Below are 23191 nucleotides of genomic sequence, written 5' to 3' on the forward strand. Positions count from 1 at the left end.
AGATGTACAATCCTGGTTCTCCTTCACTGTCAGCAGGACATCGGCAACATTTAAACTCAGAGCTTGGCCTGAAACTCTGTGCAGTGACAGAGTCCTGCAGTTTGACCCGAGCCTGCAGGCACACCAGCCCTCCCTGCAGGGAGCTTGAGAGCCAGTGCTAATTAGCAGGAAATGTTCTCCTGGATGCTTGAATAAGTGTTGTGATTCCTCTGTTAAAAGAATTTCTTCCTCTGCTTCCCTAATGCCCACTACTAGTCTGCTTTACTCTAAGATATTATGACAAGTTTTTTGCCAGCCAGGACAATTCAACTTATCAACTAACATGAAAGAAAAAATTCTGTGTTTTCATTGGAAACAAAAAAAAGGCAAAAAGCGCAGCAGTGCTGATGTCTTGATAATCTTATTTGTAAAACATTCCACTGTTCGTAATAATTATCCAGCTGAGATCATCTTCTGCAACCTATAACAGCATCTCAAAACTGCCCCACTTCTCCACGGACTTCTGCTACAGACACCAGATGACCTCGTGTCACCTCCTTACAGGCTTCGACTGGTTTTGGGTCACTTGTGATCTGAAGTGACCTGGATAAAGAGCTAAAGGGCTGGGAATCTCTGCCCTTAGGCACCTCATTGCCTTTGCAGCGCTGAGGAGCTGCCCCGAGGTGGTGAGAGCTGTCAGACACCCACACCTGACAGTCACAGTCAGGAGCAAGGAAAAAAGCCTTTCTCCTCACAGCAGGACAGGGGAGCACAGCACAAACTCTTGGTTCCCCCCTGCTTGCCCTGAGAGTTCAGATGTGTTTCAGAGAGCTTTGTTGGAAATGAAGCCTCTGCAGGGTGCAGCTGGGACTGTCTGGGCTGGTCTGCACAGCTCTTCTGTGTGGGCTTGTGGCTGGCACCAGGGCACAGCCTTGGACCACAAGCACTGAGTGTCTCAGACTGCCCCAGGTGACCTCCAAGACATAATTTGTGTTTTTCTCCTCCATTTTTTAGTGCCTAGCACACAGTGCTGTGTGACAGCCCAGCAGCCTGGTGGGCTGAGAAGGTGCATGTGGAGTCAGCTGGGTGCATCCTCTGGCCATGGCACTGCACTGGCCCCAGCAGCAGCTGCAGGGAGGAGCCTTTGGTGCCGTGCTCATCTCTATTGTCTGAGTGGACACGGAGTGAAGACTCTGCCAGCTGCATCAGGGATTCCTCCAGGAGAGTGCTGCTTGCTCCTGGAGGTGGATGCCATGTGCTTGGGCACAATTCAGCCAATATACAGATGGGTAAGCAGGAGCCAGGCTGCAAAGCACCAAACAGAGCAGCTCCCCAGCTGGCACAGCTCAGTTCAGCTCTGCTCCAGTGTGGAGCTGAACCCTTTTCCCTGGTTTACTCATGTAGAGGGAGTTCTCCACACTGGTGGCTGCTCAGCCAGGAGGGCACCCTGTACTGGAGCCATTTGTAGAGGAAAACTAACAAGACAGGCTGAACCATCTCTAGCAGTGAAAGTCCTTAGGAGTCAGCAGAAAACATTAAACCTGGAGAAAAACAACAAACCCCTGGTGGTAATGGAGAGGGCACAAAGGAAAATGAGATCTTACCCGAACAAAGCTGGCTGGAAACCAGCCTTCGCTGTCCAGAATCCTCCCCCACCACCACTCCTTGTTGGTGGCATCCATCACTTCGATGACGTCTCCGGCCTTGAATCCCAGCTCCTGGTCATCCATGGTGACGTGGTCCCAGAGCGCCTCTGCGTACACCACGCTGCCATCACTGATGAGCTGTGGGCACAGCACTCACTGTCAGTCCCTGCCTGAGCAGCCCCTGTGCCAGCCTGCCTGCAGCTCGTGCTGCTCCCTCTGCACCCCCATCAGCAGTGAGGAGTTGGTGCCAGGCTGGTGGCCCTGCTCTAACAGCATTTATTCAGAGTCACTTGCACACTGTGCTACATTTACTACTATAAAAACAGAAATTCTGGTATTTCATACTGCTGGCTTTACCTCAGCCAGTAAACAAGGCTCGGTAGTTCGTGGAGGATGCTCTGGTGCTTTGGAAAGCCTTGAAATGAAACCTTGAGCATCAATATTTAGAGACATAGTTCAGAGCAGAAAGCATTCGGAGGCCTCAAAGCTCCTCTGGAATGGGCAGAGCCTGAAGCCTTTAAGGTGGGTAAACGTAGCACTTAAGGTGCTTAAAATAAGATCCTGGAGAGTTTTAAGCAATTATACTGAGGAAAAACAGTTATTTACTACAAGCCCCATAGAGGACCCACTCTAGGAAGAACAGGACCCTCAATAATTTTAAAAGCCCAAACCAAAACCAAAGCCCATGTGGCTGGAAGCTGCAAGGGGCTCCTGAGCACAGGTATGCTGAACCTGGTGCCAGTGCTGACCATCCCCACCTCAGCTGCGGGGTCGCCAGGGAACCCCTGGGTGCTGTTGCTGTCTCTGTGGCTGGTCCTGCTGGCCACCACAGCAGGAGAACCTGATGCCACTGGTTTATCGGGGCAGAGTCTCCCTTGGATTCCAACAACTACAGAGCACACACACAGTTCCCGGGGCCTGAGTGTACCTGGGGCTGTCTGAACACCAAAGATTTTCCTGAGAAGATGGAGTGCATACTGGAGTTCTGCTAAAAACAACCTGGCCATTGTGGAGTGGCAGTGAAGGCCTGTTTTTCTCCAGGAAAATGGTGCAATGATGAATTATGGGAGGACAACAGGAAGACGGTCTGCGAGGCACATGGGAGAAAGAGAAAATCTGTAGGAAAGCCACTGTCCCTGGGAGGTGTCAGCACGGCACAGAGGGCATGGGCCATCTAACCCCTTGGGTCACCCAGAGTTATCCTCTGCTCTGGTTACTGCTTCTGCCTCTCCACAAAGGAGAGAGATGCACACTGGAAAAGAACGTCAGGGTAATAGTGAACTGAGTAAATCAGAAGAGGCTTAACGAGGCATTTGAAAGAAAATTGAAAGGCAGTCTGCCTTTGGACAGCAAATGCCCCTTCACTGAACCAGAAACAGCTTAATGCAGTGTTTCCATTCTGACAAAAATAATGGGATGATGGGGAAGGAGAGGGTGAGAGGTTCCCCCTGATCTACACAGGCAGTGTGCAGCCAGAGCTGGGTGGGATTCAGTGCAGTGATGCTGTGTATATCTCTGTCAAAGTAGGGGATGGATCCATGTGGCAGCAAAAACAAAAGGGTTATTGATGTGTTAAAAACAACAGAAGTGCTTCAGAATGGTCATGTAGAAATTAAAGCCTCTCCCCCCCCCCCAAAGGTGGTGGGATGAGCCCAACTGAAGTGCACTAATGCACACAGGATGGGAAACAGGAGGAGCCCAAGGCTATGGTGTGGAAGGAAAACTGGGATACAGCTGCCACCACAGCAACATGGTGGGATGATTCTCACAAACTGCAGGGCTGCAGTGGGTGGCCATAAATCCTTCAGCAGGAACAGGCATGGAAGGAGAGGCAGTGAGGGAACCCTGTATGTGAGGGAGTGTTTTGATGATGGTGATGACAGGGCTGTGTTCTCCCTCTCCTGAGGGGGAACAGAGGGGCAGGCACTGATCTCTGCTCTCTGGTGACAGGACCCACAGGAATAGCCTGAAGCCGTGTCAGGGCAGGTTTAGGTTGGATATCTCGAAAAGATCCTTTCCCCAGAGGGTGGTGGTGCACTGAATAGCCTCCCCAGGATCAGGGCCCCAAGGCTGCCAGAGCTCAGGGAATGTTTGGACAACACTGCCAGACACAGAGTGGAATCCCTGGGGAGTCTGTGCAGGGCCAGGAGTTGGACTTTGATGATCCTTGTGTGTCCCTTCCAACTCAGGATATTCTGACTCTTTAAATATATTTATCCATTATGGGAATGGATGAGGGGATTGAGTGCACCCTCAGTAATTTAGAAGTTTTAGCTTTTTACCATAAAGCAGTGACAACTAGAGTAGGGAAGAGAGTGGATATAAAGGTATACTTTTCCAGACTTGGCTGATTTCAGCCCCAGAAGAGAAGCTGGGCTGTGGGTGAGGGTGAGTGTAGCCACTCTCATACAGAGCTCTGCTGCTGCTGTGGGCAGTGCTGGTGCACAGCCCATCCCTTTGCTTTGGGACTTCAGGGCCTGGTGCTGTGCAGAGCCAGCAGAGCCCAGCTCCTCCTGCTGCAGGGAGGGAGAGCAGTGCCAGGGTGAGAGGGGCTGGAGCCCAGCCCTGTGGAGGGAGCCGATGAAATACTCAGATCTCACTCAGTGACTGCACCCAGGTGAGCCCCACCCCAGGTCACAGCAGCTGAGTTACACATCCCTGAGGGAAGGGATGGCTCAGGAAATGGGCAGAAGCTGCTAAACCTTGGGAAGACTGGGACCCAGCAGGCTTTTCAACATCCGAACTGTGGCCAGCACATACAGAACACGGCTCTCTCTCAGATAAAATACCTTCTCTGTGTGCTGAATTATGCCAGCCTGGATTGGTGCTCTGAGTGTGATGTGCAGGCTGGTGCACATACTGTGGCCATTACCAGACAGAGACCAAGTGACTTCCTCTAGCACTGAGATGATCACACAAACAGGGCATGGATGATGTGAAGGCATTAATACCACACAGTACCACGCTGTCACAGTTTGGTAACGAGAAGAGAAGACAAGGGACCAAGCCTGACGTAGCATTAACAGCACATGGGGCTGATGCACTCAGCTCACAGAGACACATGGCTCTGCTCAGAGTCACTGAAAGCCACAGGGCTGAGTAGAGAATCCTCAGCTGCTATTTTAATCCACCATTAATATTAATACCTTACATTTTCTCTATTTAACAACAGCCATACTCTGGGTATGATTTGCAAAATACAAGAAGTCACAACTGTGGGATCACCAGCCTGGCTGAACAGGCAGGCAAGAGGCTGCCAGTTCTCATGCAAAGGAATAAATTAAATACATGTCAACAACCAGCCAGGGTTTGTTTTAACTGACCACAAACACCATGTTTCTAGAGAGGAATGATCTATATGGAATAAAGCATGACATAAAGAGAAAAAAAATATTTCATCTGTTCTTGGGATTATCTCAGTTAATGTACTAGAGCAGCACTCCACACACCATCAATGTGTTCAGGCTGACAGGCTCTGCCTGCTCCCCTCCCTGCCCTGATTCCTCCGTGCTGGCACCCAGGGAGGGCAGGGTCACACCTGGATGCTGGGCAGTGCTCAGTGGTCACCTGGGCAGGGCTCTGCTCTGCTCTGCCCATTCAGGCTGTGCCTTACACTGGTGTTTTCCACTGTATCCTGTCCAGCTCTTGGGCTGATTAAAAACCCCAGCACACCCAGCCCCTTTCCCAGAGCAGGTACAGCTGGGTAGCTCAGAGCCAGGACTGGCAGTCCCATGGCACAGGAGCACCTCTGGTGCCACATGTCACTGCAGCAGGGAGAGCTGCCTCAGCCGGGCTCACAGCTGCCAGGGGGAAAGAGGGGCAGGACTCTCCCTATCCCAGCAAGGATAAAACACCAGCAGGTTAAAGGATTTTGGAAAATCTGTTGGAGGTGGCACCATGACCCAGCTCTGCTGAGGGAGCTGCCTGGTTTCCAGAGGAGCAGAGATGGAAGGGAATGCTCACCCCACTGCCAAACACCTCCTCGGCTCAAAAGGCTCAGCTCTCCACACTTTGATCTTTTGCAATTAAAGCAAGGTTTGAAAAAACAACTGGTAATTTCCATATGAAACAACAATTATGTGCTGGCTTTGTAATGTCAAGGACAGCTCAGTACATGTTCTTAAAAAGGCCCAAACAAGTGCACAGCAGAGAAAAGTTAGAAGGCAGAGAATGCAAACCAGCCACCCCACAGCTGCTCTAGCTCCTGCAGCTGGCAGTGGGGAAAACAATCAGAAATCAACTTTGTTTCTTTGTTTATAAAAGCATTTAACTTTGTAGACAGCAGCATTTGCAACCCCAAGGCTGCACTAGCCCAGATGCTTTGAATCTGAAAATGCAGGGCAGCTGTTCCTGCCCTGGCCTTGCTGTGTCCCCAGTGCACCCCAGGCTCCTGTCCCAGCCCTCCCTGCTGGCAGGGGAAGGCACTGGGGATGATGCCTTGGAGCAGCTCCCTAGAACAGAGGCTGGACAAAGTTAAGAGAATAAAGTGGGTATTTATTAAAGGCCTTCAATAGACACACCTTGGGCAGTCAGAGCCTCCCAGAGGCTACACCCAAGGTGGATGATGGTCACAGGTTTTTCAGACAATTTTAAGTTTGGTCCATTTGCATATCAGGGGTGAATGCTCCAATTACAGCTTCAGGCAATGAAGTCATTTACCCCCAGTTTGTTCCCCCCAATTCACTTTTGTTTATATATTTTGAGGCCTGAGACAATGAGGTGTCCTTGGATCTCAGGCCTAGAAAGGAATTTTTGTCTGACCAAAATATGAAGACAGTAGCTAACACTGTATATGGAGTGTTAGACTCATACACTAAAGCAGTACAGGATTTGGAAAATATAAAGACTAAAATCCTAAGGCATCAGGGAGCTCCTCCCGTGGCACAGATGGAGGGAAAGATTGATCCATGGCCCCTCTGAACAGTGTCTACACAGAGGCTGCCAAGGAGAAGACACAGCCAGGCCTGGTGCACAGAGCTGCCCCAAATTAAGTCCATTAATTAATTAAGTCCACGAGTGTGGGCAAACAGATCTGGAGTGCCAAGGCCTGTTCCTTGCTGGCCTTGCAGCTCCTCAGTCCCGTCTGTCTCAGGCTGGACACCTTGACACAATTACCTTACATGTCCTGGTCTTGTTTGGTCAGGACCTCCAGGCACAGAGTTAACAAAGAGATAAAAGAGCTCAGCAATTTACAGAAGGGGGGATGAAGATGCCTTTAGGAAATATTTATCTTTGAGCTACTCGTTTCTATTTGAATAAAATTTGAATATTTTTCTCTTGACAATGCCAAGTACACTGGATCATGCAGAGCCAAAAAATAAACCCAGGAGCATCAAAAGAACTGGGAAAAGGGAAGATCAGGAAGAAGGTGCAAACAGAATGGAATTTATTTTTCAGCCCTGTGACCCTAAAACAGACATTTTTCACAAAGAGCACCTGAAGCCAGCCCTTCCTGGTGAACTAAAATGATTGCCATGAATCCTGTGCTCATTGCCTGACCCCAAGAACTTGTGTGTAACAGACTGAAGCTGGACTGCTCCAGCACACCAAACATCCAAGCCCTGCAGCAATCCTGACCCCAGAGGCAAAGCCTTCCCACAGCTCCAGCTCCTTCAGCAGTCACTTTGCTTCCAGAGCTTCTCCTCTGCCTCTCTCATGCAAGGTGCAGCTGAGGAGTGAAAAAAAATTAATTTCACACATGCCCCAAAGTTGTGCTTCGTTCACACAAAAACTCATTTTCTCTGAACATGGGCAGAAGCCAAAACTGGCCTCTGCCTTGAGCTGAACCCACAGGATAGTTTTGAAATTGTCCTGACAACTTGCTCTTGTTTCCTTCAAAACTTTGAGCTTGACTGTCAAATGATGGACAGCAGAGATGAAATTTCTCTCACAGATCTTCTGTCACCTGAGCAGCAGGCACTGAGTCTGAGTTATCTGGATTGGCCTTTTAGAGCATGTCCCCTCATGGGGACACAGGCACCCAGGGAAGGGGCACCTTCAGCACCTCTCTCAGCACGATGAGCCACCCACCCCCCGGGGTTCCTGCTCCCCTCACTGCCAGGCAGGGCTCTGGGCTGGCTCTGCTGGACTGGGTTTGCCTGGTTGAGGGTGCCAGGAGCACCAACACAGCTCTGCAGGCACAGCAAACCCTTCAGAGCTCCCTGCTGCTCTGCCCACACAGGCAGGGGGCCCTGCCCTCGGTGGCAGTGACAGTGGGCACGTGTCCCCACGTGGGCAGTGCTGGTGGCACTGCTCCATCACACAGCCCACACACCCTGCCCCTGACAAGCCATGCTCTGGCATTTGCTGCCCTTTTGCCTGCACTGTGAGCTGCATATTTTTCAGCACAGATTTTTGAGACTGATGAAGGACAGTGGAGGACTCTCAGGCATTTAGCAAGCACTGCAAATCTCCATTCAAAATATTTTAATTTGACAGTGATACTCCTTAACAAATCTAAAATGTCAGTCAACAAAGATCTTAATCCAGCTAAGTGTGCTACACTGATATTCCACATTGCTGCTTTTTTAATCAGTGCCTGTAGTTAAACTCCTCATGTGACATCTAGTACAGCTGCCTCCATTTACCAAACATTCAAAATTTGTCATCACATTTATTTGGTAAGAACTATTTTCCACAAAACCATTCTGACTGCCATTAATTACATTATTCCCTTTTATTTATATCATCTGAGTCCTGATTCCCCCTCAGAAGTGATTTAAACAGATGGGAGGAGGAGGAGGGTCCCCTCTGCAGCAGCCAAGGAGAGGCTGTGAAATCTCCCTTTCTCCAGTGCTGCAGGAGGAGGGAAGCAGCCCTTGGGGGAAGTGGAGGAAGCAGAGCTCTGCTTCATGTTGGGTGAACCTCTGTGTGAAGAGAAAGCCTGCCAGGGGTGCATGACCCTGGGGGCCATTAAATGTGATCCTTCAAACCCCAGAGTCATGGAAGAACCTCCCAGTTCTTCACCTAAAATGTGGGAGCTGATTATTACAATGCAAAAGGAAACAACCTGGAAATTGCTTTCAACCATTTTACTTTTGGCTGAAATTACAAAAGGAAAGTTCTTACGAAGGAGTGGGGACAGTCACCTGAAGCTGAGAAGGACACCTAAATCACCTGGACCCTGTCAGTGCCCTCAGGACTCCAACCATCACTCTCCCATGGTCTGTCTGTCAAGGGAGTCTACTGATTTGGGGAACTAAGATCCCTAAGTTTTGGCAGAAGGAAAAACCAGGAGCAAAGCCCTTCTGCAGCCTCTGGGTAACTGTGCAACAGGTTGTCTTTGTGTCACATTGCAGAGCTGCACACTGCAGTCATTGGTACATGTACAGTAAGAAAAGCTGTAAAGCAGCTTCCATTTTAACCTGTCAAACACCTTTCCAGAGGACATTTGTTGAAACTTCTGTATATAACACACTTATTTTTGGGCATGAGTGAAATGTATTTTCATTCTTTCTAAACAAGTCGATACAAGGCTGAGTGACAGGGTGACAAAACAGCCACAGCAATTCTATGTTGACAAATACACCACAAACAATGCGTAACACAAGTGACTGACTAAATGGGTTGCCCCTCAGGAAGGGCTCTGCAGACCCATTTAAGAAAACATCGGCCCTCTCCATCAGGGTCAGAAGCCCAAATATCAGGAATGACTCAGAAAGAGAGAGGAGAACTAGGCAAGGCACAAAGAGCAGCATGAATCAAATGTAGGAAGAGTTTCTAGGCCAGCACAAGCTAAAGAGACCTTGAAGCTGTTTAGAGACAGGTGGATGGAGGGTGGCCATGAGCTGAAAGCTCACAAAAAGGTTGTTTCTAATCCAGGCTTGCTGGGTGCCCAGTGAAACCACCAGGGAAGAGGCTTGGGACAAAAGCAGCACCTTTTCCCTGTGGTGCATAATTGAGCTGTGCCACAGGAAGCCCCACAGCTGAACACAGAGGTGGTTTTAAAAAAGATTAAGCAAATGCATGTCCTTCAAGGGCATTTAAACACATCCTGTCTAGATACAGCCCATCAAGGACCTTGAACACACCTGGGAAGGCAAAGAGCCAGCCCATACTTGCCTCTGCTCCTGAGCAGTTCCCCAAGTCACAGGTAAAAGTGTCACTGGATGGCCCTACAGACCTGGGCATCAGGGTGGTAAATATATCTCACAGAGCATTAGGACATTAGGATAGTAAAAAGCACAGAAGGAAAGAAATGCTGACTATTTGTATTATCCACAGCTACTTCTTAAAAACAGCAACGAGCCCTGAAAATGTTAACCTGGCAGGCACAGCTACATCCCATGAGGTACAGCAACACTGCCATTCAGGTGGAAAATTAGCAGTAATTACAGGGACATTAGGAGGTCCCCTGGGGCAGGGCTGTTCCTCTCCTGCCTGGGACTCCTAGCACTTCCACACATTCAAGAGAACAGATCCCACACACTCCATCCTACACGAGCAAGCCTCACCAGGAGCACACACGTGGAGCAGCCAGTCACCCCTACACATGGATGTCTAACTCCTGGCATGCTTTCCTTTTCTCCACAAAGGAGGATGGAAGTGTGTTGGGAAAGATGGGACAGGAAGGGCTTGAGGATATGATTGCCTGGTAAGAAATACTGGAGATGTAAAACCTGTGAGTGAAATAGAAATGAAACTAGCTTTGAGATGTGATCATGGCAGGCAGGAAGACGGGGATGAGCTGGAGATGGGTGGAAGGACAGAAAACAAAAGGACCCAAGGGTGTAGCCCCTCTCCACCCTGCCAAGGCATCAGGGAAAAGGTAGATAAGAAAAGGGGTCTTTAGAGTTTAGAGTATAGGATGATATGGTGATATAGCAGTTCTCATGGGCTGCATGCAAAGTCTGCAGGTTTTGTATCTTGCGCCGGTTGGTCACTGTAAATTAGGATATTCAGCACAAAAGGAGATATAATGTAATGTAATAAGGTCCTTGCTCTCTTCTTCTACCTTACTCTTGCTCTTACTACTCTCTCTCTCTTGCTCTTACCTCTCTCTTACCTCTCTTACTCCTCTTACCCCTCTTAGCTCTCTTACCTCCCTTACCTCACCCCCTCTCTCTCCCTCTCTCTTTGGGGCTTCCCTCCAGCCCAGGCTGGTGGCTGAAGGCAAAACCCTTTTTACCCACGACCCTTGCAATAAACCCCCGTGTTTCTAGAGTATCTCAGCTCTGCAGAGTTCCTTCTCCCTGCTGTCCACGGATGATCCTAGAAAAGTGTAGCCAGGCAAACCTGGCTGTCCAGATAGTGCCTGGGAGAAAGATCCCTGAACACAGGTCACAGGAGCAGGTATGTGCCACATCCTCACTCAAAATGTCCACACATGCTCCTCTGCAATGAGGAGCTCAAAGGACCTCAAACCCTCCTTCAAGACAGAAAACTTAAGTCATTCCAAAGCTCTAAATCAGCTTAAACAGCTTAAACTGATCTAAGGCCCTACAGTGTTTTAAGCATTTTAAACCCATCTAAAGCCTTAAAGTGGCTTAAGGAGCTTGAAATACTCCAAGGTTTAAAAGTGGTTTAAGCATCTCTAACTTTTGGCTCAGCCAGTCCTCATTCCTCTCCCAGCTGTGGCACCCCTCACCTGAGCCACACAGCCCCAGGTACCCCAAACAGCCCAGATGCTGCCAGAACAGCACCTGGAAATTGTCCACACACCCTTCTCCTGCTTCCTTTGCTTTCTGGAAAGGTGCAAAGCCTGGGCTTGAACTCTCAGGCTTGAACAAGACTCTGACCTAGGGCTCACACTCTACAAAGTTTCTAATTTCTGATTCCAGTTTGGCTGCAGATGAAAATTGTATCAGTCTGCCTGACTCCCCACTTCACCCCATCAAGAGTTTTGAAGTCTACGCTCACTGCAGAGGATGAAGCAAAGCTGGTTACCACAATTTTTGCATTTTATGATGCCCTGATTCTAACTGGAATGGAAATGGCCTGGGATGTTTCTGCTTGGTTGTTCACACGTTTAAGAGTGATTTCTGTTGCATCTTTTTTACACTGCCACTTCTCAGACACCCAAGTAGAAACTATTTTCATCAGAAAATTTTATTTAATGCTACATTAACACATTTCTGTCTCACTTCTGCTTTCCCCATTCTCCTTTTGCTGCAGCTGCAGGGCTACCCTTCTTCTGAGCACTGCCACCAGCACATTCCCTTGGGATATTTCCTTTCCTCCCTCTGCAGGACAGCTCCTGGCTCCACTGCTTCTCTCACGACTTAATTCTGGAATTTTTCCTACCTATCTCCTCTTCTGTTTTCTCTTTCATCATTATTTCTTCGCACAAATGAGGAATATACTCTGCAGACCCCTCAGGATAATGCATCCAAACCGGTTCAGCTGTAGCTATTCTGACACACAGCTTTGTTGAGGATAAAAGCTGCCTCCTGGCTCCTTGAAGAGGGAAAGGAAAAGGAACCATGCCAGTCACAGGCTCTCTGCCTGCTGATGACTCTTCCCTCAAAAGATACAGCAAGTTATGGAATCAGTTATGGCTTGAAGGCAAATTAATCTAAAACTGTTTTACAAATAAGGTTAAAGAAAACATTTAAAAGCAGATACACACTGCATTGCTAACAACACTTCTGAATCATCCAAACATCAGCATCAAGCCCAAAACACAGTTCATGGCTTTCCTTCTCATGTGTGTGCATGAATTAATTGCAATGGAACACACTGCAAAAACCATGCTGAAATCATTTTTATTGCTCCTATCTTCTGTGAAAACATCTCCCTTGCACTGAACTGTGCCAAAGTCTGTACAACACTGGCAGGTGCTGGCAGGAGTGCTGGGCCAGCACAGAATGTTTATCAATTTCCGTGACGTGGCTCAAAGATGTTCTCCCTGCCCCAAAAGAACCATGCACAGTTTAGTATCTGTTTTCTTTTTTCACTTTTTCATGAGAGAGAAACCCTGCAGGGTTTTGGTGACATTAAATTTATATCTTCCACCACTACCACCACCACTCCACCCCCTTTCTGGTGATCTCTTTCCTATTGTATACACACGGGGCTAGATCCTTTCTTCACAGAATTAAAAACTGCTGTTGGTCCTATTGTTTGAAAATGGGGCAGAGGAAAATCTGAATAACAGATAAAGGAGAAGAACAAAAAAAGACCTTGATAATGTCTCACTGTCAGGCAAAGGAGACTGCCTCAGCCTTTGTTTTTGGTTAGTATCTGTAAATATAAAAATGAGTCATTTCTTTTGTAGTCCCTGCAGAAGGTTCTTCAAGTTATATACACCCTAGAGAAAAAAAACACCTTTTGCCTTGGGAAGTGTCCTGTGCCAGGTACAGAAGATGTTCAGGAAGCAGCAGCTTCCTGGGATTTCCTGAGGCCCTGTACTATTCTGCTTTTGAATATATCCATTTTCTTCATTTGTCTCACATCCACCTCACCTGGATGAGGAGATGTAATGGCCTAAACCAAGCTAAGGCCTCAAACCAGAACCACATTCCAGTTTCCAAGACCACATTTCAAACAAGTCCTGTAAGACCTAAAGCAGCTGCTGCTCTTCCTGCAGGATAAGTGCAGATAGGAAATCAATCACACAGCTCCTGTTGTGCACCAGTTCCCATTTCTGCCACCCTGACTCCCTGCACGACCCTCCAACAGTGGCCACAGCTTTCCAGCAGGACAAAGCAGTTTTGCAGAGGCAGCTGAGTTTCAGCTGAGCAGGTTCTGGTAGGTCAGGAAGTGATGGCTCCTGCCATTCCCAGCACTCCTCTCTTGGCATCCAGTGCAAATCTTCTCACTACGTAATTAGATTGTGTTTATTATAATGAGGGCTGGCTCCTGGGCACTACAAGTGTGAACTGGGACGCTAAAAATACCAAGCCATGACTCCTTAGCAGCCTGTCTTTCCCTAATCTCCTGCTGGAACTATTTCATCTGGTGAGGTGAGGAAAGCTGTGCTGGGCTGCTGCTGAGAGATCCCAGTGTAGCTGCCTGGATTCACACAATGCCTATATCCAGTGTTTGTAGTTCCATGTAACATTTTCCACAACACTGCAGGTCCTCAACATGCCAGGAGCAGAGCAGATCATGGTTCAGAACAAGCACAGGCAGTGGAGCCCTGCTGTGCCTGTGCTGCTTGGAGCTGTAGCCCCACAAAGAACACTCATGTACTGCCCCTGCACTGTGGCCACTGCGAACCAGCACAGCTCAGCAGGAGACAACCACTGATCCCATTCCTGAGCTGATATCCCAAACTGGCACAGCACTGGACAAGCACAAGAGTTTCAGGTGCTGTTTGCTCCATGCCCTGTGTCCCCTTGGCTTTGTCCAGCAGCCTGCTCTGGGCAGGAGTGGCTGCAGGAAGGACAGAGGGGGCTGATGAAGGCAGCCCTTGTCGCTCAGCTGGGGGAGGCTCCACCTGCTCTGGCATGGAGGGACAGAAGAGATTCAGGTGTCCAGTGTGAAATGGTGCTCCCTGGAGGGAGAAGCAGGCTGGAAAGAGCTGTGCTGGGGCCTCTCTGCAGGGAGGGAGAAGGGCAAGACAGGACAAGACCTCTGTGCTGCAGCAGGATGAGTAGGACCAGAGCCAGTACCAGGCCCTTGTTCCAGAGGGGCCAGGTCTCCTGGGTAGTTGCAAGGGAGAGCAAACTCCCAATTTTCACTCTCTGTGGTCCTTCACACCTGGCTGACTCCTCTGCTGAAAGGCTGACCAACACCCTCTTGGGACTTTGGGAGACATTTTTCTTTCAGCACCTCCAACACAGGTGAGCTGTGCACATTTATCAGTACAAATGCAGAAAGCTTGCATGCACACAACCGGACAGGGAAAGCCACTGTGGTGTGAGACAGGTCCACACCACCTCTTTGAACTCTAATTCTGCCACTGCCAAATGCAGACACAGAGTGGGTGCACTGTATGTGACATCAAGAGTCATGCCTGGAGTAACCCTGGCCAAAGAACACATACAGAGATTCATATAAGACATCATTTTATTCCAGTTTGCAGCACACTCTGTAGTTAACAAGGCCAGTGACACAGCATCAATAACAAGTGCTCTCCCTCTAGAAATCTTTTTTTAACCTGTGTAATGTGGCTTCTTTTGTTGTGTGTTATTTTTTTTATTTTATTTTAAATCAAAACACTGGAAGGAGTAATTAAAAGAAATTTTGATGGTATCATCCTAAGTGCTTACTGTGTTTCTTATCTGGCCAGCTCATGCCTTGGATTCCAAGAATAAATCACAAAGACAGCAGATACCACATATCACCACAGAAATGAGTTTAGCCTGGGAGAACAAATTAAGCAAAGATATAATCTAAAGCCCAGATCTCCCTTTGGAAATGATGTCTAGGTCTTGCTCCTGTTCACAGATGCTCTTGGCTCTCACAAGGCTCAGAGCAGAGCAGTAGCAGAGTTCGTGCCTGTTAAATGTTCTGGTGAACTTGTCCCATGCAGGGGGCACAGCACATCCTTGTCCCTGCAGCACTCAGGGCATGCCACATCCCTGTCCCTGCAGGGCTCAGGCCATGGCACATCCCTGTCCCTGCAGGGCTCAGGACACATCCCTGTCCATGTCCCTGCAAAGCTCAGGGCATGGCATGTCCCTGTCTCTGTAGGGTTTGGGGCACATCCCCATCCCTGCAGGGCTCAGGGCACACCCCTGTCACTGTCTTACGGAGCACCACAGAGCACAGGAACAGTGCGGGCACAGCCTCGCTCTGTAGGCAGGGATGAGGAGGAGGGGCTGTCCTTGGCCACACCAGGCCTGGCTGCCACTCAATGCCCGGCTCTGCAGGGGAGCCCTGGGCACAGGGAGCCCTTGGCACAGGGAGCAGAGGGCACGGGGGGCAGAGGGCACAGGGCTCCCCAGCTGCCTTCCCCCCTGTCCTGCAGTGCTGCTCCCTCCCAGGGCTGTGCCCCAGTGCCAGGGCAGGGCTGGCTGCTCAGGTGACAGCAGGGAGGGCAATCACAGCCCTTTGCAGAGCACCCAGCTCTGCTGGCCAACAAGTGCACTGAGAGCAAAAACTCAACAGAAATGTTGGAGCCTCTTCCATCCTGCCCACAGCTCTCTCTGTCTCCTTCCCCACTGTCTTTCCATCACCATCTACAGCTTCTGCACACAATTCAGGGATCCTTCATCAGCTCTGTTTTTCCTGGGCTTTATTGGCCATTGCAGCTTCTTCAGCCAAGATGTGAGGCAGGATTGAGTGAGTCACAACTAATACCAGACTGAATAACACTTACTTGTCAACTGCAGCTTCCAGCAGAATGTATACAACTGCAGAGGAAGCTGAGGAAGGAGACAAACACCGACTTCCCCATAACAAAACTTAACACAGGTACTTCAGGATTAGTCAGGTATCAAGAATCTAGACAAGCATTGGAAAGAGGAAATTCAAATTCACCAAACATTGAATAGTAAGTAGGAAACTGTTCCCAGGCTCATAGCAATCCAAGCTAACACCTGTGGCAGGCAGTGTTGGAACATGTATTTCCAAAAGGTTCTCTGTAATCTTGATATTTTTCTGATCAGAATTTTTAAATGCAAGAACAATTCTACTTTGTTTGCTCCCGACTGTTCTGGTACAAAATTGTCCTAAGCAGGAGTAATGCAAATTACCCCAAGTGGGGAAGTGGAAGGCAATTTCACCAGAGGGCACATTACTCTTTCTATCCTGAAATATACTTTTCTTCCTCTTTGTCCTGCACTCCCCATAGCCCTTGAAAGAAACAATTCTTTCCTTTAGTTCTCTACCAATGAGCAGATCTTCTCCTGCTGGGGAAAGCTTGGGCCCTTTCCACCAGCAATTGCAGAGCTTCCCAGGGGAGTGTAGCATGGCAGCTTTGTACCCAGGGGCACAAACTGCCCAAACTCACAGCATTCCTAAGCCTTCCCAGGTTTGATATTCCCAACCTAGCAGAGCCCTCCAGCAAGCAGCAGGAATAAGGCATCCCCAAACTGAACATGCAGCAGTAGCAGAGGGTGAATTACATCATCACCACAAGACCAGCACAATGCTAACCAATTTTACAGGACACTTAATAAAAAGAAGTTCCTGGAAAAGTTCCCTAAGTCCCTTCCTAGGCAGAGTGGAACAGGAAGCTGCAGTCTCCAGTTCAGTGACAAAAGCCACCCAAGGACCATTTCAGGGCCATGGCACGGAGCTAAACAAGAGCATCAGTCACTTGGTGAATCCAGGCTCGCTCAAGACTGGCACACACTCGTACTCAGCTCCCCAGGTGTCCCACATGGCTCCCACAAACCCTGGGATTATGAATGGAGCCCATCTCATCTCTTCAGAGCTACATGTGAATGACTGCTCTTCTCATCTAACATCAGGGTTTTTGCAGTGTTTCAAGACACAGAGCAGGCACAACAGCAATAACTGACAGTCCAAACTCTGTGCAGAGGCTGCCACGGTGCTGAGGCCTCTCACTGCTCCCACTGACCAGAGGTGGGAGCTTCTGCACCTCAAGCACTTTCAGAACCTGCTCAAGCCTTGCACAGGATTTGGCCTCATAGGCAGCTACCAAAAGCTTTCTGTCACTGACACCTATGACTCCAAAGCTGTACTTTGGTCCCTCACATGTCATTTGAAGACTGAAATGTACATTCCCATCGTTCACTTGTCCTTTCAAAGAAACAATCCTTTTTCCACCTTAGGCCATTTGGTACTGATTCCCACTGAAACTAAGACCTCAGGTAAAGTTTAGAGGCAAGAGAAAACAGGTTCATTTGAAAGCCAAGTTGTGAGCTGTGGTTAGCTTTTTTTTTAATAGTAACTTCAGAAAACAACATAGACTGGATGGTTTTGGTGGCTGTTTGTCACAATGGCTAGATAACAGAATTTATAGCCTAGTTTGAGATTTTTAATAGCTCAAAACTGTTCACCTGCATAAGAGATTCCCAGAGAACTGCAGGGAGCTTGGGCCTGCTGCTGCCCCACACCCAGAAGTGCAAGAGAGAATCCTCTCTAAGGAAAAAGATGTTCTGCACCTCAGGTGTAACAGAAAGGAGCTCCATGGGTACAAATTCCATTCTTTTTGTGCTAAAGTGGCGTGGTTTTGTACGACACTAATGTATTACACAATCACATAAACAACTGATACAGGGTACATCACTCATGATGACAGAGACAACATCACCATCCAGCCTTTCTCAACATCAGATCAGACTCCAGGAACCATAAATATTCAGGTCTGAAAGAACTGCAGTAGCCTCAACCATTAGCGCCAGCAAACACACTGCCCTTGTGAAAGCTGTACTTAAATTGCAGATTACCTAACACACAAAATGAAGGATCCTGCTGAGTTTTAAGGGCTTGCATCTTTTGCAGTCTTCTGCACAAAAGCAAGCAGTGTCATTGAGCACAGTGCACTGTGGATTGCTTTCCAGTCTGTCTTCCTGCAGGGATGTGTCTCCAATGCCATCCAGTCGAGGGTTGCTCCATTGGGGTGCCAGTGCCAAGTGTGGCAGTGCTGTGATGTGAGGACATCAGGGAGGTGAGCAGGCCTGCATGGGGCAGGCTGCCTGGCTGCCCTTCCCTCCTGCCGTTCCACAGGGGCACTCCTGGAGCCGCTGCCCTGGCGCGTCAGGGAGCAGGGGCCTGCAGCCCGTGTCCTGGGCTGGGGCCCTGCCAGCCATTTTGATACACAGAGCTGATAAGCACTGAGGTATCATAAAGGAAAAGGCATTAAAGCCAACACAACGCTCCGTCCACGCTGCTGCAGCGTTTATTCAGCCTGAATTGCTGATGGACTCTAGTAATCAATCTCTTTGGCTAATTGGGCATTACTCATGCCACAGCACAGCGCTCACGGTGACAGAGCAGCAGAGGCGTTACAGGCTTCAGCTTCTACAGCAGGTGTTTACATGTAGCTGCTCCTTGTGTGAGGGCTCCTGACAGCACGACTGTCCCTCTGCAAACAAAGCAGCAGCACCTGGGGCTTCTCCAGGGCTCAGAAGTGCTACGTGCAGGCACGGCATCGTCATGGCTGGGAATCAGGGCCGGTCAGTGCCACGGAGAGCGGGGACCATTAAGCAGGTTGGCTCCGTTCCCTCTCTCCCTTTCTCTTGTTTACCTGGGATCCAAAGCAAGGCACGAGTGATGACAGGAGGAGAGCGAGGGGAGCGGGGTGGGGAAGGAGGTGATGATTAAAAAACACGGGAGGAATACTCTGAGACACACAGTCACCGTGACAGCAGACAAGCAGACCAGAGGCAGACAACGACAAGCTGACCTGCTGATTTGTTGGCCAGTCCTGGAAACCCCCATGCACCACACCACTACCGTCAGTCCTCCTTCAGTGAAACGCCAAAAGAAACATCAGCACCACGTTGACGATGATGAGGAAGAGCAGGATGACAAAGACCACTACCCGCTGGGTCTCCGGGTTCATGTTGCAGCGGAGGAAAGTGTGAAGCGCACTCCATTTGTGCCTGCTCCTCTCGGGGACCTTTGCCATGGCTTCGGCCCCCGCCAAAAAAAAAAAAAAAAAAAAAAAAAAAAAAAAAAAAAAAAAAAAGCTTAAGTGCCTGCCAGGGCAGGATGGGGCAGAGGGCTGTGAGCAAAAGCTGTTTGCAGCTGTCAGAAGCAGAAGCGTGGCTCGGCTCGGCACAGCCGCGGCACCTGTGCCAAACGCCCCCTCAGCTCAGGGCGAGCCCGGCAGCGGATCCCCGGGGTTCCTCGTCTCCTGTGCCCGAGGAGCCGTCGCCATCGCTCCGGCAGGAGGAGGACATGGGTTCCTTGTGGCGGAGCTCTGCAATCCGGCGGCGATGTCGGCTTCCCAGAGAGCGGCGCCGCGATTTGCTGCGCTCCGTCTCCAGGATACACCGGGCCTTAGCAACGCGGAGCGCAGCCCGCCGTGCGCGGGAGCCGCTTAAGGAGGGTCAGCGCGGCATTAGGCGCCTGCTTTTCTAAATCCTCCCACCCGCGCTGAGAGTGTGCCAGCAATAGAGGCGACTCCTGCCAGAGGGAGATCCCTGCCGGGTGGGGCCGGCCCTGCCCGGGTGAGGCGCGGGCACCCCGCACACCTGAGCCGCAACAGGTGCGGGTGCTGGCGGAGGGGCGGGAGATGCCGCCCGGCTCTGCCCGGAGCCCGGGAGAAGCAGCTGGTGTTGTCTCTGCCGTTCGCTTCCCGGCAGCGTCCTGGAGCCAGAGAGTCTAAAGGACTTGGCTCCCTCTGCCAACGCCTCCGTGGGCCTGAGTCACTGCAAATCTCCAAATCTCTGCAATCAGAAAACCTCTGTTCAGCTCTGCAGAGCCCTAACTATGCTTTTATGAGCTGAACTTTTGCTGCTGGACTGCCAAGTTCACCCAGCACCAGGTGGCCTCGGGTACACCCACAGATGCCCCAGCTAAGCGTATCTCCCACCCGTGTTGGGTCAGGAACAGAGGGAAAAGGGAAAATCCTCCTTGGAAGGATTAGGGAGAGATCTTGGGAGCACTCGGCACAGGCTCTTCCACCACAGCCCTTTTGTTTCCTCTAGCCAGCAAAGCAGAGCCCACCTCGGACCCAACAGCCAGCAGCAATCACTTCCCAGGAGAGGAGGAGGACTCGGTATTCAAATCCTTCCCTTGACAGGAGACAGCTTCACATCTTCCAGTTCTCACTTATGCCACACTTCCCCCTCATGAAACCGAGAGATGCAAATCCAGCAATCCTGACACTGAAATGAGCTCAATCCAGACCTTGGGTTTAGGGCTGGGTGATACTGGAGCTGTGTGTGGAGCTGCAGATGGAGGATGGAGTTATCAAAGAGGATGACTCTGCACTTTACACAGAAGTTTCCAACATGGCCACACACGTTCCTAGGAGCAGGAACAGGAGCACAGGTTTCCCCCCTTAAACACCAAACTGTTAAACAGCTCTGGTAGCCTCCATCTCTGTGGCCCCTGGGAAGGGCCACACCATGTGGGTACAGATGGAACACTCTCAGCTTCTCTCACAACTGAGAAAGTAACGAACAAAAAAGCAGGTTTTTTTTCAGGTGTTAGCACACCAATACCCCTAATGTTTCTTGGGCATCTGTACAGCTTCTGTATGTATCCTGGAAAACAGCAGGTAAGATATTTAAATGGGGAAAGGTTTAAGAATTATGGGTACTGGTACTTTCCTTTAATTTTGGAGGTTTTTTCCCCAAATTGCACCAGCCACAGCAGGAGCTATACAGAAAGGGCAGTCAAAATTTCCATTGTCTCCTTGTGTTTCTGCAATGTTTAGGGTAACTGTCTTTCTTAGTTGTAATAAAATCAAATCAAGAATTATTTCAGTTTCTTTTTTCTGAACACAAAGATCCTGCAAATCTTCTTGTCTCTAGCCTAAATGTAGAACAAGGAGAATGATGTGTAGGATGAGGTGTTGTGCTCTCAATGCAGCTTCAAGACCCATAGGAAGAACCTCACAAACAGAGCAAACTGCTGGGATTTACAGGCTGCCCAAGCTCAGCAGTGTTTGAGTTTTTGGCCTGCAATGAGTTAATGGCTTTATAAAACCATTTCTCCCTGCCATGTGCAGCACAGCAGAACACTTCATAGCTTGCAGACTTCAATTTACTGAAAGTTCTTCAAGCCCACAGTCGACTTGGATCATTGCATTGTTCAACTCCTGGGCATTCTGCAAATCTGGTCTGGCTTTGGAGGCTTTTTATGCCTGACTGAGTTTGGACATAAGCCAGCAAGCAGGATTTGGGTGGGATGTAGATCTTCAGGAGGAGCTAATTCTGGTGAATGAAAAGCATGATCACACCCACTTCTCTGAAACCTGCACAGCAACTACTATCTTCTCTAAGCACGGAGTTACACTGAAAAGAAATGGACTTGTTGAGTCCAGTGACTCAACAAGGCTGGCAGAGCTACACTGTTGGTATTGCAGGATACGGGGTAGTTTCTAAAATCCATGATTAATTAATCCATAATTCTCCACTGGTCTCCTGAAATCTTTGCCACTTATGAACATGCTGAAACATTTGAAGATGAAAGCACAGAAAGTTTGTCTGAAGATATCTGGAAGGGGAAGGCAGTAAACTTCTTGGTCACTGCTCTGAGCCCCCCTGGAAAAAGAAGTCCAGGGGAAACTGATGCCAAAAATAAATTTCTGGGGAGAAAAAAGGCACAAAATTTTAGTGGAAGGTACATTCTCACCTAACTCTGTGATGTCTAAGAAACACCTTAAGCCCCAGCTACGTTCCTTTGCTCTTCTGATGTGCAGACCCAAGTGCCCCCTGTACTACATTGCCTGGGCACAAATAATACATTTACCTCGTGTACATCTTGGAGCACTGCACAATTAATGTTAACTGGCATTCACCCTTCTGAGCCCTCAGTGAAGAGGAGCTGATCCGGACAAGGACAAAAGCTGCAGGGTGACTCTGGCTGTGACCTGGCTTTTGTTTCCACCCCCACAGAGTGAATCCCCTCACAAGGTGTGTGGCAGAGACCCTGCATGGGGGAGTCACTTCCATGGTAACTCCAAGTGTTTGCACTGGGGGGGCTCTGCAGCTACTGCTGCACTCTGCTAAACATCATGTGGCATTTACCCATCATGGAAATAAAGCCTCATTCTTACTCCTCACTGATCAGATCAGGCTTCTGTGGTAGGTGGCATCAGCAAGAGATGAAATGACTGAGAGTTTTACCTCATGGCCCTTGTAATACAGTGGGGCTCACTTTGTATAACTATCACTGAGGGAGCATATTTTCAAATAATTGCTGCACAGTCTCCATTGGAATCTGATTTGCAATTGTAATAATTTCCTTTCAACCCTTCCTCTAAGAGCCATCCTCAGCCAGGGCTGCACCATGGGAATAATGCTGCCACTCACACAGAGCAAGCAGTAAGCAGTGCACATCCTCAAAGGCCTGGGCACACACAGAGCTCTGCTGCAGCCCCAGGAGCTGCTCAGTGACCAAGGGGGAATGAGTTATTCAAGAAGCCCCAGTCTAATGTTAGATAAAATAGAAGAAGAAAGATATGCCTTCATTTTTCATCAAAATGATATGAAATATTGCCCAGTCCTCACTCATCAGCATTCAGCACATGAGGCCTAAGCTTCTGAAGACTGCTGTAGGTGTCATTTTTAGGAGGCCGGGAGTACACAGACAAACCCACTGTCTACCAGTGAAAAGGGTGTTTCAATATTGTAACAGCTGAACTGGGAACTGAAGGGCACACACAGAAATGTGAAGAAATAGCTGTAAATAAGCAGCACAGGTGTGGTAGTAGAACAGGCAGACAAATAACTGAGGAGACAAGCAGTGAAACAGGATCCACCACTCTGGGACAGCAAAGAGCTTGTGTCCCACAGCAAGGCCACCAAGAGTAGTTGTGTGGGGGACCAGCTGCACCTTCAGCACCTTTCCCCTCTCTGCTGGTGAGCAGAGAAAAGCAAAGCTCCAAGTAGAACACTACATACCATGCTGGAGCATGTTTCTAGGACTTTCTATTCTTGACTTGTCATAAATAGGAATGTGCTTGCTACAAGTACAAGAAACAACACAATTCAGCTCCTCTTAAAGGCAAGGATCCATCATTACTGTAGGCACAAATAAACCATGCTCTGAATGGTTTATTTGGTTTCTACACAGAAAAAGAGCTCTTACTG

The 23191-nt window shown here is 49.1% G+C and overlaps 1 protein-coding gene across 3 annotated transcripts in view; it reads right to left on the reverse strand.

Annotated features, from left to right (window-relative positions):
* ARHGEF4 (Rho guanine nucleotide exchange factor 4) overlaps positions 1-23191 on the reverse strand; it is a 126633-nt gene that overhangs the window by 8937 nt on the left and 94505 nt on the right. For 2 of the 3 annotated variants that reach the window (XM_083868555.1, XM_083868553.1), the window contains one exon: positions 1584-1763. In XM_083868555.1, coding sequence (XP_083724681.1) covers positions 1584-1763 — 180 coding nt within the window. Of the gene's footprint in view, positions 1-1583; positions 1764-18703; positions 19056-23191 lie in introns of those variants that run through there. The other variant, XM_083868554.1, reaches the window with a different exon arrangement.

The sequence above is a fragment of the Zosterops lateralis genome (genome assembly GCF_965231275.1).
Source record: "Zosterops lateralis genome assembly, chromosome: 10".
In the NCBI taxonomy this organism is placed as follows: domain Eukaryota; kingdom Metazoa; phylum Chordata; class Aves; order Passeriformes; family Zosteropidae; genus Zosterops; species Zosterops lateralis.